At 37.2% G+C, this 17,776-nt stretch overlaps 1 protein-coding gene across 1 annotated transcript in view; it reads right to left on the bottom strand.

Annotated features, from left to right (window-relative positions):
• Positions 1-315: 315 nt before the first annotated feature.
• Positions 316-17,776, bottom strand: part of LOC138157031 (liver carboxylesterase 1-like) — a 32,834-nt gene continuing 15,373 nt past the window's right edge. Inside the window, exons 9-14 of the mRNA XM_069082450.1 lie at positions 11,994-12,134; positions 7,696-7,776; positions 5,932-6,079; positions 4,332-4,463; positions 2,969-3,041; positions 316-832 (exon numbers count right to left, since the gene is read on the bottom strand). Of these exons, the coding sequence (XP_068938551.1) occupies positions 676-832; positions 2,969-3,041; positions 4,332-4,463; positions 5,932-6,079; positions 7,696-7,776; positions 11,994-12,134 (732 nt within the window). The 3' untranslated portion in view covers positions 316-675. The remainder of the gene's footprint in view (positions 833-2,968; positions 3,042-4,331; positions 4,464-5,931; positions 6,080-7,695; positions 7,777-11,993; positions 12,135-17,776) is intronic.

Raw genomic sequence — 17,776 nt, 5'->3', positions numbered from 1 at the left:
TGAAGTTCGGGGTGCTGACCTTTTTCCCCCCGAACTAGGTAAATGATACATATCTGACTGATTAAAGTAAGCTTGTTAACCCATTTTGAGTTGCTTTCCTTTAACAAAGCAGATCCAAGAACCTGTGTTGGCAGCAACCCTGAGGACGCGTGGGATGCGTGCTGCTACAAACACCTAAATATCTGATTTGTACGGTAACCGTAAATTTCTAGGAAATATTACAGAGAAAAACTGTGATATAATTCAAATGCAAAAGCTAATAGTGGTTATTTCAAAGGTTGATTTATTCCCATAACAAAGACTAAAACTCTGGGATAAGTAGCAAGAATCACAAAAGAAAGATTTTATTTAATACAACCCAAGCCATAAACTCACAATGAAAATTGATTCTTCAGAAAATCATGAAAAGAAGAAAATATTATAGACTCTGGACTCCCCATGCACCAGGGTATCAAAGCTATGGGGCCCCTCACGATCACACTCATGGTGCTGATGTATGACATTTTGCATTTATCCTAATACCATGTCACCACTCCATTTTTATATTGAGAACTCCTCTGTCACCAAAGCTAGACACAGATGCCAAGACAAAAGTTTCTTCTCTTCTAAGTCAAGTGAGGCTTCTTTGAAGGCTGGGCAAGTGATCTATCCAGATGGTGTCAAAATATGATCTCTCTACCCTTCATCTGGTTCCTTTGCCAAGAACTCAGTGAAAAATGCCACTTCCTTCTCCTTCAGCTTCTTGCCTATTTTGGAGGTGATGTTAATTTGGAGGTACTCTTCATTTTGATCATACTGAGGCCACTTCAGCAACCCTTCACCATTGGGGTTTCTGTAAATGTAACAAAGAATTTTTTTTTAAATGATCGCCATTTAATTACTAGTGGTAGTCATGATAAAAGGGAGGAAGGAGTAGGGAATTCATTAAATATGCAGATACAAATTTTCTGATATTGGGGCATTATTAAATTTCCCCTTCTTAATAGCATTTCAAGACTTCACATAATATAATAAAACAATAATTATAAAAACTATTTTGTATGGGTTAAAAATATAATTATAAATCAGTGGAATAGACTGGATAAGGAAGAACAAGCAAATGAACTCACTAAGCTACCTTTTGATAAACTCAAGAAAATAAAATACTTGAATAAGAATATTTGCCATGAGGGGGTGGCTCTTTCTTCCATTTTAACTTCAGATAACTCAAGAAGAAGATGTAATCACAGATGACGACTTGTTAATATGTTAATAAAATGGGAACAACTGCTTGCTCCTTTTATAAAATCAAAGTTTGATTGAATTGGAAGAAGTTATCATTTACTGGGCAAATACTTTTAGAGCACATTTAAAGTTAAGGGTTTAGCTCTGTAATCCTTTAAGGAAGAACCTAGCCCTTGAGAGGTATTACCTGGGGACAGGAAGAGATTTCTCCCTGTTTCCCCTTTTGAATATGATATGTAATAGGAGGGCTACTTGCCCAGAAGTAGAAACCAATTGCAGCAGTTATACAGTTAGTTGAAGAGACTTTGAGGCCAATCTGAGGGAGCAGATGCATAAAATCTCCAGATAGAAGCAGATCCAGAGCAACAGTCAATCATGTGGTGGTATCTCTGAGAGGAAAATAAAAGAGCTGTCTAGGGATTCAAGAGAGAACTAGCTCTAGCAATCGAGTCATTCAAAAAGGAAGGGTCCACCATGGAACCCCAGTAGAGCAATATATCGAGCAGAGATGCAGTGCCTAGTGTGGGGGACTTGTGAGGACTGCAAATGAGAAAAAGGGCATTGATAACTAACAATACTACTGCAATGATTGGCCTTGACAATATATTTCCCTAATTTTCTACCATAATATTCTAAAATTGTGCTGATTGTGCATATAAGTGTCACATCCACTTATGGTGAGTTTTTCACAGATTTATGAAAACAATATTTTCTTTCTCAAACATCTCTAAATGTTCAATACATAGGGATATAGCACAAATTAATAAAACTCAACGTTATTCTTTATTTATGTGGTCAAAAAATATGAATAGTGCTCAAAAAAGGGTGCTGCAAATTATACACAGACAGATGAAGGGACTGACTGCAAGTCATTTATAATAAGAGAAATACAAATCAAAGGAATTGCTGTGTCTCCCTTCATACCAATAAAATTAACAAATATGAGAAAAGGAGAGAATCATCAATGTTAGAGACGTTGCAGAAGGGCAGGCAAACTAATACACTATTGGTAGAACTGTGGCTGGCTCCAACTATTCTGTAAAATAATTTGGAATTACACAAATAAAGTGAGCAAAATGTTGATACTCTATCACCCAAAGAGCTCATTGTTAGTAATTTTCCTCAAGTACATTAATGACAAAAAATAAATATCCAAAACATATAAAAAATGTTTATAGTAAGACTTTTTGTAGTAGTGGAGAAAGTCTGGGTTCCAACATGGATTGAAGAATGGCTAAAGATGTTGTGGTATATAAGCATAATATAATAATATCGATCTCTAAGAAATAATGAATATGATGGATGTACAGATGCATGAGAAGACATAAATTGATGGAAATGGAGAAAGCAGAAGGATGAAAAAAATATGGTAAATACAAAAATGTAAATGTAAAGAAAAATAATGACTCACAAAAATAAATACTGTGGTTATTTACAATTACAATGACCAAGCTTGTTTTCAAAGAAAAGATATAAGGAATTACCCCTCCCTTTCTTATTTTGCAGGAGGGGGGAACCATGAATAGGCATTTCATCATTTAAGTTCAGATAAGGATCATGAGTTGGTTAATTTTGTTGAATTGTTTTTTCTTCTCTTTTCTGATTCTTTGTTATCATAGAAAGCCCTTTGGGAGGGGAAGGAAGGAAAGGAGGCAGGATATATTGGGAAGATTAGGTGATATAAAAACAAAAGATATCAATGAAGATTTTTAAATGTTTTCCTTTCCTATGTAATGAATCTCACCCATTCCAAGCAAAGTTGCCCCAATATTTCATCATTCTCCTGCTAAGTTGCTTCTCCTCTTCTGAGAAACCATCTGAAAATGGGAATTATAGGTATTAGAATGGGACTAGAAGTTGCCAATGAGCAGAACTGCAAAGTTTATCTTTTATGTATCTTTTACTTTCCACTCACTACTTCCTTTGCTTTTTTATCCCATTGCCTCTTTGGAGCTCTCTCCTCCTCCCAAACTTCTGGACCTCTCCTTCACACAGTGGCTCTTTCTTGTGTGCTCTTCCCAGACAGACCCTTAACCTTAACCATGAGGGACTAATATTGATTTATGATATATAAGATTTTAAAACTGATAGGTCTCATCTAGTTGAGCCTCTTCCCTTTACAGTTTGGGAAGCTGAGAGCCAAAGAGGAGGTTACAGGAACTTCCCAAGATCATATAGGCAACAGAGCTGGGATTTGAACCCAAATTCTAAGACATCAAATCCATTGTTCTTACCATTATATCACGTTCCAGATAGGCATCAAAAATTTGTTTATAGATCGTATTAGCATTCTACCTAAGGGCTACTCATGGTACCGCAAAAGAAAAGTAAAATCAAAATTTAATTTTTAATATTTAATTAAATAAATAAATTTAAATAAAATAATATTTAGTAAGGTATTTTTTGATTGGAAAATACTTGAGGATCCTTAGGTAGCCCCATGATACCAGTTAGATCCTGCCATACATGAACAGAAAATCAGAGAAAAACATAGAGGCCGAAGCTCTAAAATGGAAGGAGGTAAAGCCACATGGTCACAGGATGAACCTCAAGAACACTGATGGGTTCTTTGGTTTTGAAGAACAGAGACACTTTGCTCTCCTGACCTCATTACCAGCATATCCTAAAGCAGAGCAGCCATTAAAGGAATTCAGACTCCTGGAGAAGAGTTGCCTTGAATGCTTGTGGCATTCTGCTCAAAATCAGAGAATATCAGAATCAGAAGGGACTTCAGATGTCTTGTAATGCAACCCACCCAGGACAAGAACACCATTTACCTTTCTTACAAGTGGTCATCTAGTCTCTGATTGAAAACTTTTGCTGAAGAGCTAGATGTTTGTTCTAGTTTCAGTTTTACTGTTAACCATACTCAAGTCAATTCACTCTCTGTCCTTCAGCTTTCAGATCTGTAATTTGGGGTTAATGAATCATCTTTTTTACCTCACAGGGTGTAGTGAGGACCAAATGAGATAAAGGATAGGAAGACACTTTGGTAACATAAAGGGGTTGAACACATGTAAGGACTAAAGGTTTGTTATTGTTGTTGTTTTTCAGAAAAGGTCAATAGGTGATATTTTTATGAAGCTTATGTAGCAAAGATCCATTACCTCTTAAAAATGGAGAACCAAACATAAAGAAGAGATCATCTCCATGGTCTGCCCTGACAGTAGCTGGTCTCACGTTTCTCCAAATACTTGGCTGATGCTGAAATTCATACAAGTAGGTGAGTGCACCTAAATCTGAAAGGAAAGAAAGTGGTGGGAAATTCTAGAGAATTTTATCACAGATGGAACTCCTGAAACTCCCTTTGAAAAGTTTGAAAAAAAAAAACAAAGTTTTGTGCTCTGGGACATTAAGTAGTGCTAAGTAATTTGAAAGCCTAGGTCCAGGGCACATATTATAACTGAGGTGTCAATAGAGGAATGCAGAATAATGACCCACACTGAATGAAGTATGTTATTTCTAAAGTTTTAACTTAACACAGAGTAATACATTAAAAGCTTGAGCTCTGCCTTAATGAAAGAGAATTTGGGATTTAGCTGTGAGTACTGAGGCCATCTTTGTCAGATTTCCATATCCTGTAGAAATCCCCTTGGTGGGTGGCGAGGTGGCACAGTGAATAGAGCACCAGCCCTGGAGTCAGGAGAACCTGAGTTCAAATCTGGCCTCAGATACTTAACACAAAAACTAGCCATGTGACCTTGGGCAAGTCACTTAACCCCAATTGTCCTCCAAAAAGCAAAAAAAAAAACCCTTGGTGTCATGCCAAAACTGTCATCTAGCCAGTGCTGGATAAAGGTAGGCTGATCTATTTCACACAACAGGTGTAATTTTGGAAAGGTTGTGTAACCTCCTCTTTGACTCTCAGCTTCCCAAATGGTAAAGGCAATAAGCTCAACTAGACAAGCCCTAGCAGCTATAAAATCTTATATAGTTGTCCCTTCCATATCATGGGGGTAAGCGGTATGGCTTCCCCATGATCTAGACAATCAACATAAGCTTTTTGGCCTTCCCTTCATAGCAGAGAACAAGTCTGAATTTTTTTTCTTTTTCTTTTATGAGATGTTTATAGTATCTTACTGTAAAATTTGGATTGATATTTTACAATACCATACATATACTTTTATGCATTCTGGAGTTTCTAAACTTATCCGGTGGCACCTGTGTCTTCTGCAAAATTTCCAAAAAAGTCCCATTTAATTTCTTACTCAAACCCATGATGCATTAACACCATTTTCAGAAAAGTCGCAATGTGGAAGAGATAACTGTATACCACATAGTCAATATTTATCAACCATCATTAAGGTTGAGATGCTGTCCAGAGTGCTTCTCCCCTGCTAATAAATGTCCCTAATCTAGGTTAATCAATGCCTCTTTTGCACAATCTGTTCCATCTAGGTTAATCAATGCCTCTTTTGCACAATCTGTTCCATCTAGGTTAATCAATGCCTCTTTTGCACAATCTGTTCCTATCTCCTTCATGATAAAATTCATGTACTTGTACTATGCATAATATTCAAGCAAGGATTTCAGTTCAGGCCTTCAAGTCTCCAAACTCTTTTTATTATGTGGGCAAGCATCTACAATGTCTCTGGGTAAAGTCTGTTTCAAGTAGCTATTAATGAGCTAATGTATTTGACTAAAAGTTAGAAGGGATATACCATACTGTATCACAAGCCTCCTCCTTCATATTCCTCAGAAACTTACCCCTGTAATGCCGAGCCAAAATCACAGTTGGGATTCCAAATGTCAAGTCTCCTAGCATGTCCAGAAAAAGCTTTTTCTTTTTGACACGATCATCTGTCACTCCAAGATACTCCTGAGTTACCATAGAAAGAAGGCTTTGGGGGATTTCCTAAAATGGTCAATGAAGCAAAGAGTGAAATGTGATTAAGAACACATTCATCCATTTTTTTACCATTTATTCATCATTTCATCTCTCCATTGACTTGATGCCTTACTTAAAGTTGCTGCAAACTCAAATATTTCACTATATATATATACATATATATAACATATATAATAGTATAAACAAGTCTATTCGTAGTGTTATGAAATACTGTCATAAATTGTTCAAGCCAATAAATTATTTGTAACATTTTTTACTATGTTAACCTGAAATGTTGTTTCATCTAAGTCTTTTTGGGGAAGTGGGGGGGGGGAATACATTACTGATATTTGGAGCAAGATGCCCCTTTTAAAGACTATTACTTTGTGCTGGGTCCCTGGGCTGGACATTTATCAGAATATAGAGATGAAAAAGACAAGTTTCCTACTACATGATGTAGTAGATAGGGACTTGGAGTTGGGCTCAAATCCTGCCCCTGGAAACACACTGGATTTGCAACTCTGGACAAGTCACTTAGTGTCTTCATGCTAAAGGCTCTTCTCTAACACTATAAGCTACTAAGAAGTTGCCAACATGAATTGGTAGAAGGATTTTTATCATCAGGCATTTCCAATGCAATCACAGATCAAGTCCTTCCCTCATCCTACCCTACAAGAACCTATAACCTAAAAGGGAGTTAACATAACATCACATGAATATATCATAAAGTGTATTTGGATAAATGCCTAAAAAAAGATTGCACTGCTATTGCATTGGTGCCAAGATGGACAAGAGTACTTCCAAACTGAATGGAGATGTTGATTAGAGAAGATATGATAAATTCTGATTTTCCTTTACAGGTGAGAAGACCACACCTCTTCTTTCTGTACAGGTAATAAATTTAGATTTGAATATTATGGCTTAAAATATTCTGCCCTGTGACTCTTATGATGCTGGAATATTTAGCTTTCAAAATATAAAACAAAACAAAAAGGTTTCAGTTTTCTAACTTAAATGAACATATATCAGTTAAACTACTCTGAGTACTTGGTATCCTCCCTGAGATGTAAAGAATAATGGTGCTATAAAAATTGCACAGGAATGAGCTTCAAGAGTCATGGGTTTAGGGGCGGCCAGGTAGCACAGTGAGTAAGAGCACCGGCTCCACTGTTGAGAAGACCTGGAGATCGAATCCTGGGCTCAGACACTTAGCACCCATCCAGAAACACCTGGCCATGTAACCTTGAGCAAGTTACTTAACCCCAATTGCTTAGTGGTGGCTAGGTGGATCAGCGAGTAAGAGCACCAGCTCCAGTGTCGGGATAACCTGGATCATAATCCGGGCTCAGATACTCAGCACCACACCCAGAAATAACTGGCCGTGTAACCTTGAGCAAGTTACTTAACCCCGATTGCTTTTAAAAAAAAAAAAAAGAGTCATGGGTTTAAATCCCAGGTCTGTCCCAGTCTAGATGAAACTGCTTTCCTCTTCTTGGCCTCAGTTTTCTCATCTATCAAATGAAGGTTTTGTGTTTCATGGGCTTTGAAATCTCTTAAATTCTGTACTAAGGTTTCTGTTTTCTTTTTTTAACCTTGGTGTTAAGTTCCTCCCACCTCACATTTTATGTCTCTAAATTCCTTACAACAAATGGATAGGAGTCCCATAATAACGTTGCTGCTGTCTCTTCGTCCAATCCATCCTCTGAGAGAGGATATCCCATCACCTGAAAAAAAGAAAAGAACCAAGATACTCATAAAAAGAATTAATGATTAATGAGAGAAATTAAAACTGGGTATCTTACAAAAATGAGGAAAATGATTTTATTTTATCTTCAAATTTGAAGTAAAGTTATTTGACGAGTAGTGTTAGTTCAATGGATTAACATGGTTCATTAAATGTCCCAGGAAACCACACAAGAAAAATAGATTTTTTTTTAATTCTTAAAGCTGCATTTGCACCATTTCTTTTTATCTCTCTCTTTTTTATATTTTAGGTTACATCATTCATTTCCTCAAGATTTTGAGATAAAAATGTTCTCCCCATTTTTCCACTAGGCACTACCCCAAAAACAGTGATCCAACTGAATATCCCCTGCCCCAATCTGTGCTTTCCCATATCTTACCCCATCCCCCCTCTGACTTTCCAGCAGGGCATGGTAGATCTCTATGCCCCAATGCTTGTATATCTTATTTCCCAGTTACATGTAAAATAATAATAATAATAATAATAATAATATATTTAAACATTTGATTTAAAAATTTTGAATTCCAGAATCATTCCCTTCCTCCCCCATCACCCAACCTTACTGGGAAGATAAGCAATTCAATATAGCTTATACATGTGTAGCTATGCAAAACACTTCGATAGTGGATATATTATGAAAGACTGACTATATTTCCCTCCATCCTATCCCACCCCCCACTAGTTCAGTTCTCTGCTTTGATCTTGTCCCTTTTCAAAAGTGGGTGTTTCCAACTTCCCTCCTCCCCAGCCTGCCCTCCCTTCCATCATCCCCCTTCTTATCCCCTTCCCTCCTACTCTCCTTTAGGGTGAGATACCCTATTTAGTGTGTATGTCATTCCCTCCCTAAGCCAAATTCAATGAGAGTAAGGTTGACTCATTCCCTTTTGCCATTCTTCTCTTGCCCTCCACTGTAACAACTTTCCTTTACCTCTTCTATATGAGGTAATTTACCCCATTCTGTCTTTCCCCATCTCCTCTCATTCTATACCTCTCTCACCTATTAATTCCACCTTTTAAGTATCATCCCTTCCTATTCAACTGTCCCTGTGCGTTCTGACTATTGATACCTGTACAGATATATACACAAACTCGCATATGTATTCATACGCCCATATACCCTCCTATATAGACATATGAATGTATACATTTATATTATATCACACACACACACATATATATATGTATATATATATATATATATATACACATTTCTATTCTCTTCAACTCTTCTTATACTGAGAAAAATTTCATGAGTTACAATTATCGTTTTTTCATGTAGGAATGAGAATAGTTCAACTTTGATAAATTCCTTATTATTTCTTTTCCCTGTGTGCTTCTTGTACCTGAGTATCAAATCTTCTATCCAACACTGGTTTTTTTTTTCATCAAGAATGCTTGAAAGTCTTTTATTCCATTGAAAGACCATATTTTCCCCTGAAACATGACACTCAGTTTTGCTGAGTAGGTGATTCTTGGTTTTAATCCCAGCTCCTTTGACCTCCAGAATATCATATTCCAAGCCCTTTGTTTCCTCAGGACAGAGGCTGCCAGATCCTGTGTTATCCTGATTGTGTTTCCACAGTATTCAAATTGTTTCTTCCTGGCTGTTTGTCATATTTTCTCCTTGATCTGGGAACTCTGGAACCTGATTAGAATTGTCTTAGTTTTCTTTTGGGGATCTTTTTCAGGAGGTTATTGGTGAATTCTTTCAGCCTCTATTTTGTCCTCTGGTTCTAAAACATCAGTGCAAGTTTCCTTGAGGATTTCTTGAGGGATGATTTCTAGGTTCTTTTTTTAATCATGGCTTTCAGGTAGTCCAATAATTTTTAAATTATCTCTACTGGATCTATTTTCCAGGTCAGTGGTTTTTCCAATGAGATATTTCACATTGCCTTCTATTTTTTCATTTGTTTGGTTACGTTTAATAGTATCTTGATTTCTAATAAAGTCACTAGTTTGTGTTTATCTCAATCTAAGTCTGAAGGAATGATTCTCTTCAGTGAGATTTTGAGATTCTTTTTCCATCTGGCAAATTTGGCTTTTTAAGGCATTCTTCTCTTCATTGGCTTTTTGAGATTCTTTTTCCATTTGAGTCAGTCTATTTTTAAGGTTTTATTTTCTTCACTCAGGTTGTTGACATTCATTTCAAAGCTTTCTTGCATCATTCTCATTTCTCTTCCCAATTTTTCCTCCACTTCTCTTATTTGGTTTTCAAAATCCTTTTTAAGCTCTTCTATGGCCTGTAACCACATCATATTTTTCTTTGAAGCTTTTGGTGCAGTAGTTCTGACTTTACTATCTTCCACCTGCTCCATGCTGTGATTCTTTTTGTCCCCAAAATAGGAGTCTAATGTCAGATTGCTCTTCTTGCTTTGCTTCTTCTGCTTGCTCATGTTGTCATTCAATTACTTAAATTTTGAGTTTTTTGCCAAAGTAGAACTCTGCTACCAGAAAGGGGAGCTTTGTCCCAAATTGCTGGGGTTTTCTCAGCTGCTGGAACTATTAGTTGGCTGCCCTCTCTGAAGCCTCCACATGCTCTGGCAAACTGGTCACACATCCTAGGACTTATACCATAGACAGTAATCCAGATCCAAGCAGGTTAAAGCAAGAGTGATTACCCCTCAGACTGGTTGCTTGGTCCCCTTATGATCTGCAGGCCAGGAGCTCTGAAGCAGCCACGAGGTGATGGCTGCATGGCCACCTCAACCACTGCTCCCTCCAGTGGGCAAAGGCTGGACCCCACTCCCAAACTCCCCATTCCCAAAGTCCACACTGCACTGACCTCTCACTTTTTCTTTAGCATCTATGGGTTGATAATTCTGGAAATCACCACAGCTGCTGGTGATCTGAAGTCCCTCCAGCAGGTGGCTGGTTGTGGCTGCCCTGAGGCTAAAACTATTGGCTCATGCAGTTCTGGGCTCAGCTCCCTGAGCACTGCACTGGCCCCTTCTTGCCAGTCTGCTAGACTTTCTTAAGTGGGAAGTTAGCTGCTCTCTGTCATTTTGTGGGTTCTGTAGCTCCAAAGTTTGTTTAGAGTCATTTTTTACATTAATTGGAGGAGGTGGGATCCGGAGCCATGCAGAAGTCCTGTTTCTACTCCTCCATCTTGACCTGCACCATTTCTTACAGGAAGAATGAACTTTGATTCCCATGGTAACCAAAGGGTTGGTCATTGGGCAGCTTCTACCTTCCTGACATAGCAATAAGGCCTGAATGGGAATGAACAGATACTAGAACCACAGTCCATTAGTTTGCTTGGATGTCATCTTTTAGAATGTAGATCCCACTGGTAGAGGTAACCTTAAACCATTTGCACATGACTAGCTACCATTTATATCTAAGTGAGTTAATATATCACAAAATTTAGAGCTGACTAGTTCCTCAATCTTGTCCAATAAATTCATTTTACAGATATGGAAAATGAAGTTCACAGGAGAGCACTAAATGATATACACAATATATATACATACAGATATATATATATATACACATACAGATATATATATATATATACACATACAGATATATATATATATATATATATATATATATATATATATATATATATATCACATAAAAGCTAGTGACAGAACCAGGATTCAAATCCATGCCTATAGATCTTAAATCTGCTGTTCTTCCCACAGCATCATATCATTTCCACATTGAGGGAGATAAGGTAGGGTCAAATCCAGGTTTTCATACAAAACATTTTCAATTTTAATGGAAAGGAATCTTGAGGGACAACAAGGACATTACACACTTTGTGGGTCATGAGGGAGATAACAAAATGGGAGAACATCTGGATTCTAATCCTTATTCTGACATGAATACAATGCACCAACATGAGGCAATCTCTTCCCTTTCATGGCCCTTTGCTTTCTCATCTGGGAAATGAGAGATTTGAACTCCATACCTTCCAGTTCCAATGCCTTAAGGGTCTTTGAGAAGGAGATTACTAAACACCAGTTCCACCCCAGCAACAACTAAACAACTGCCCAAAGCAATTCCTTAGAAATGGAGTTCTGTGCTGGGGCGGGGGAGGGTAGGGGAAGTGTTGGGTTATTAACCCAAAATCATCAGTAGAGAAGACACAACACACTGAATGAAGCCTTTTCTCAGCTTAGCTAATGAGGCATTCTGTTTCTGGAGAGAAAAGGAGAAGAACACAAGATTCTAGAAGAAGCACAATATTCTTACAGTTGGAAAAAGCCAACCAAATTCATCATTGGTGATTCCCATCATAAGAGAAATATCGCCAGATTGTGTTTCATCCAGGAGCTCTTTAGGACTTTTAGGGAAAAATACTCCATCCACAACCATAGGTAGGAACACAGATTTCTGCAAGAAAAAAAAAAAAGCAACAATAACATAACTAGAGTTCCATTTTTTTTCCCCCACAAACCAGAATGAAATTATTTTTATGTCAATTCTATACAGCTTATGCAGGGACATCATCTTCTTATCCTTTGGTAAGGTCAGCAGGGAAAAGGACCTGAAATTTTACTGTGGGTGTCAAAATTGCAAAGTCATTTGTGGGCATTGTCTTTGTCTCATCATAGAATTGCTGCTTTTGAATCAGTTACTTTTGACTTTCTTACAACTGCTTGCAGTACAATCAATTTGAACGTTAGGAAAAAAACAATTTATTTGTTATAAGGTCAAAATGTAGAGAAGTATCACTGTATAAAAATAAGTCCATTGTAAAGTATTATCCAGAGAGAAATTATTGGATAGGAATGTGTTGTTTACTCATCTTTTTGAGGCCAAGCTTAAGCTTAAGTGCCACTTTCTCAAGTAGTCTTCCCTAGGTTATTCTAACATATATGTGTGTGTGTATATGTATGTATATGTATGTATATATGTGTATAATATGTGTGTATATATATATCTTCCTTTTTGAAAATTATGTTGCATTTATTTAATCAAGGAAAAAAAACAGAACATGGAACCAGAAAGTCACAGTATGATCCATGACTCAAATATTTCTAACCAATTCACTAGACCAATCCCTTACCATCTCTAAATCTCAGTTTCTTTATCCAGTCCTTTTAATATGTACCTCAAAGAATAATGAAGCAATCAAAAATAAAACTCTGACCTAGTATCATAGCACATGCACATAGAAACATATGAATTATACACATATGTGTATAAATCTATATAGAAATACATATTAATAAAATAAATGTAGACCTAAATATATATGCAAATATATACATATTGTAGACACACATATGGAAAGATTCATTGTTTATAAATGTATGTATACAATATGAAAATGTGTATACACATGGACATGAGTATAATTATATAATGTATGTATATGTGCATGTATATACACACATATAAATGTACACATACATATAAACACATTTTACCTTAGATTCAATTGACTAGTTAGCGCTCATTGTATTTTGTTTGTCTGACTTTTTTATCTTGTCACAGAATTTCAAAATTTTAGAGTCAGAATCATGAGAGCTCAGAGGCTGTCTTTTCCAACCTCAACCTGAACAAGAATCCCTCTATAATGCACCTTCTCAGGCAACTTGTGTTTTTAAATAGCTCCAAATATTACAAAGTTTTCTTTTATACCAGACCTCTGAAGTTTCTACCTATTGTTTGTGGAGGTGGTCTATAGCATCAAACTGAAAAAAATCAAGTTGCTTTTCTATGTCACAACTATTCATCTACCTCAACACAGCTGCTAGGTCTTTGCTCTGTCTTCCCTTCTCAGTGCTAAACACACAGCATTCCTTAATCTCATTCTCCTTTGGCATAATCTATAGGGCCTTTATCCTCAATGGTTCAGTATCAGATAGGTGAGAGATCTGCATTGTAGTGTTCCAGGGACCCATGCCTGGCTGTGTGCTATTGAAGCTTTTTATCACTGATTTTGATAAAGGCATATATTACTTGTATATCAAATTTGCACATGACCCAAAGACAGTTCCATTATGAATACCTAAATTTGCAAAGAACATTGATAAGTAAAAGGGCATCCAGAAGAGTGCAATCAAAATGGTAAAGGGATTGAAATCCAGGAAATATAAAGATTTCATAAAGATACTGCAAAATATAAGACTTAGAAAGACAGGTAAGTTAATGTCAGCCATGTTCAAAAATATGAAGGACTGTCAGGTAGAAGTTTGGGACTTGTTACAGAAGAAGAAATCTGCAATAATGAGTAGAAGTTGCAAAGAAATCATTTAGACTGCATTCAATTGGAACAATCAGATAGCAACAATGGCAAAAACAAAAGTTGGATTGTACTTCCTTGTGTGGTAGTGATTTCCCTTTTACTGGAGGTCCTCAAGAAGAGGTTAGATGATCACTCATCAGGTATGTTATAGTGGGGGGCCATTTAAGATATGAGGTGACCTAGATGACAGCAAATAAAAAGTCCTACTCATGCTTAAATTCTATGATTCCATGAATCTATGAGTAAATTTGTTCATGGTATAAATATAGCACCTTCTCATTTATGAATCACATAGACATCTATTTGATCCTTTGATTCTGACAATCTCATGAGGTAGGCAGTGAAATGACTGCATTATCATGCAAATAAGAAAACTGAGGTTAGAGCTACAAGGGACCTTGGAAATCACTTAGTACAACCCCCTTACTCAAAAAACATTCTGTTTTATGGACATTTCTATAATTAAATGCTAGTGATAGATGGATTCCAAAATTGAAACTCAAATAGTCCCCTCCTTAAGAAAATTTAAAGGGGGCAGAGTCAAGATGGCAGAATAGAAGCAAGAAAATGCCCTGATCTCCCCCCATAACCACCTCAAATACCTATAAAATATGACTCTAAACAAACTTTAGAAATACAGAAACCACAAAGTGACAGAGAGAAACAAATCTCCCACTGAAGGTAGCCCAGCAGGCGGACAGGAAGGCTTCATCTCAGAATGTAGGGAGCTGAGCCCAGCCCCACATGAACCACGGCTTTAGCCCCAGGGTGGCCCCGACCAGAAGCTGCAGTAGACTTTTGGAGAATGGATCACTAGCAGCTGTGGCAGTTTCCAGAATTATCAACACATAAATTCCAAAGGCAAAGTAAAAGTTCAGTGTAGACTTTGGGAACAGGAGGATTGAGATTGTGGTCCAGCCTCTGCCCCTGGAGGGAGAAGCAGATTGGCTGCTTCAGAGCTCCTGGCCTGCAGATCATAGGGGAACCAAGAAACCATTCTCAGGGGTAAAAGTTCTTACTTTAGCTTGCTCAGATATGGATTTCTATCTTGTATGGAGGTCCTGGGGTGTGTGGCCAGGTGCCAGAGCCAGTGGAGACTTCTGAGAGGGCACCCAACTAATAGCTACTACAGCTGCAAAAACCCCAGCAATTTGGAAAAAAGCTCTCCTCTCTGGAAGCAGAGTTCTACTGTGGCAAAAAGCTCAAAAGTCAAGTGATTGAGTGGCAACATGAGCAAGCAAAGAAAGCAAAGCAATCCAACATTGGATTCCTTTTGTGGGGATAAAAAGGATCAAAGCATGGAACAGCAGGAAGACAATGAAGTCAGAACTCCTGCACCAAAAGCTTCTAAGAAAAATATAAACTGATTATAGGACATAGAGGAGCTAAAGAAGGATTTTGAAAACCAAATAAGAGAAGTGGAGGAAAAGTTGGGAAGAGAAATGAGAATGATGAAAGAAAGCTATGAAATGAGAGTCAACAACCTGACTGAAGAAAATAATACCTTAAAAAATACACTAACTCAAGTGGCAAAAGAGGCACAAAAAGCCAATGAGGAGAAGAGTGCCTTTAAAAGCCAAATTTGCCAGATGGAAAAAGAATCTCAAAACCTCACTAAAGAGAATAATCCCTTCAGAATTAGATTGGAACAAATGGAAGCTAGTGACTTTATGAGAAATCAAGGTACTATTAAACAGATCCAAATAAATGAAAAAAATAGAAGGCAATGTGAAATATCTCATTGGAAAAACCACTGACCTGGAAAATAGATCCAGGAGAGATAATTTAAAAATTATTGGATTACCTGAAAGCCGTGATCAAAAAAAAGAACCTAGAAATCACCCTTCAAGAAATCCTCAAGGAAAAATTGCCCTGATGTTTTAGAACAAGAGGGCAAAATTGAAGTTGAAAGAATCCACCTCTTGAAAAAGATCCCAAAAAGAAAACTACTAGGAATATTATAGTGAGCTTCCAAAGTTCCCAAATCAAATAGAAAATATTATAAGCAGCCAAGAAGGAACAATTTGAATATTGTGGAAACACAATCAGGATAACACAGGATCTGGCACCTTCTACATTGAGGGATTGACGGGCTTGGAATATGATATTCTAGAGGTCAAAGGATCTGGGATTAAAATCAAGAATCAGCTACCCATAAAAACTGAGTATTGTGTTTCTGGGGAAAATATGGTCTTTCAATGGAATAGAGGACTTTCAAGCATTCTTAATGAAAAAAACAGAGTTGAATAGAACATTTGACATTCAGATACAAGAAACAAGAGAAACATGAGAAGATAAACAGGGAAAAGAAATCATAAGGAACTTATCAAACTTGAACTATGTGTATTCCTACATGAAAAAATGATAATTGTAACTTATGAAACTTTTCTCAGTATGAAGATAGTTGAAGGGAATATAAATATATGTGTGTGTAAATACATATGTATGACTATATAGGCATATGGGCATATGAATACATGTGTGATTGTGTGTATATATGTTTACAGTTATACATTGACAGAGGGCACAGGATCAATTGAATAGGAAGGGATGCTACAAAAAGGTGAAACTGAAAGGTGAGAGTGGAATATAATGAGAGGAGATGGGGAGAGATGGAATGGGGTAAATTATCCCATATAGAAGAGGCAAGGAAAAACTGTTACAATGGAGGGGAAGAACAGAAAGGCAAAAGGGAATGGGTCAAACTTACTCTCATTGAATTTGTCTTAGGGAAGGAATGACACATATACTTAATAGGGTATCTCACCTACCGGAGAGTTAGGGGGAAAGGAGATGAGAGGAGGGATGATGGAGGGGAGGGCAGTTTGGGGGAGAAGATTAGTTAGAAGCACACACTTTTTAAAAAGGACAGGGTCAAAGTAGAAAATGGAACAAATGGGAAGTAGGTGGTGAGGGAGGAAGGGAGAAACTGTGGAATTCAAAGTTTTAAAACCAAATGTTTAAAAAATATTATTATTATTATTACATGCAACTGGGAAATAAGGTATACAGGCACTGGGGGATGGAGATCCATCTTGCCTTACTGGAAAGTCAGAAGGGGCATAGGGGAAGATATAGGAGAGAGCAGATTCAGGTAGGGAGTATACAGTGGAATCACTGTTTTGGGGTTCTTGGTAGGGGAAAGATGAGGAGAAAATCTGTAACTCAAAATCTTGTGGAAATCAATGATGTAAACTAAAAATAAACATAAAATTTAATTTAAAAAAGAAGGTTTCAAGTTCATATACAGGGTAGGAAATTCTTCATCACATTTGTTTACAGAAGAGGAAATAGAGGCTCTAAGGGGAGAGTGACAAAGACCAGACATAGACTAATCCCAATTTTCCTGATTTCTATTCCAGGACACTTTCCTCTATTGCCCACTTCCACGAATGCAAACCAGAATGCAAAGGTAAACCCTCAATGGAATATGGTAACTGAAGCAAGAAGAAAGGAAATGCTCATTGTGTACAAACAAGAGCTTGAGTACAGTCATGGGGGAAAGAGGTAGAAAGATTCAGAAATCCATACACAGGGGTAGTGAGACTGAATGGAATTTTTCACAGTGCCTCTTCTGCTTAGTTCAAGAGGACTTCTTGGACTAAGTGGAATTTTTGGAAAACACTGAAGAAAAGATTGAGTCTTAGTGTCTTCTAAATACACTAACCTACCTAGGAAGACAAATAGCTTTGCAGCAAAGATGATAAGAGAGGTAAGGATAGGGAGAACCTGATAACTGCTCAAACAAGTCAACAAGGATTAGAATCTCAAATGGCCAGTC

The sequence above is a fragment of the Petaurus breviceps genome, unplaced genomic scaffold, assembly GCF_028583685.1.
Source record: "Petaurus breviceps papuanus isolate PSGF00001 unplaced genomic scaffold, PetGlider_PUasm1.0 171, whole genome shotgun sequence".
In the NCBI taxonomy this organism is placed as follows: Eukaryota; Metazoa; Chordata; class Mammalia; order Diprotodontia; family Petauridae; genus Petaurus; species Petaurus breviceps.
This window is presented reverse-complemented; position numbering and strand designations above follow the sequence as displayed.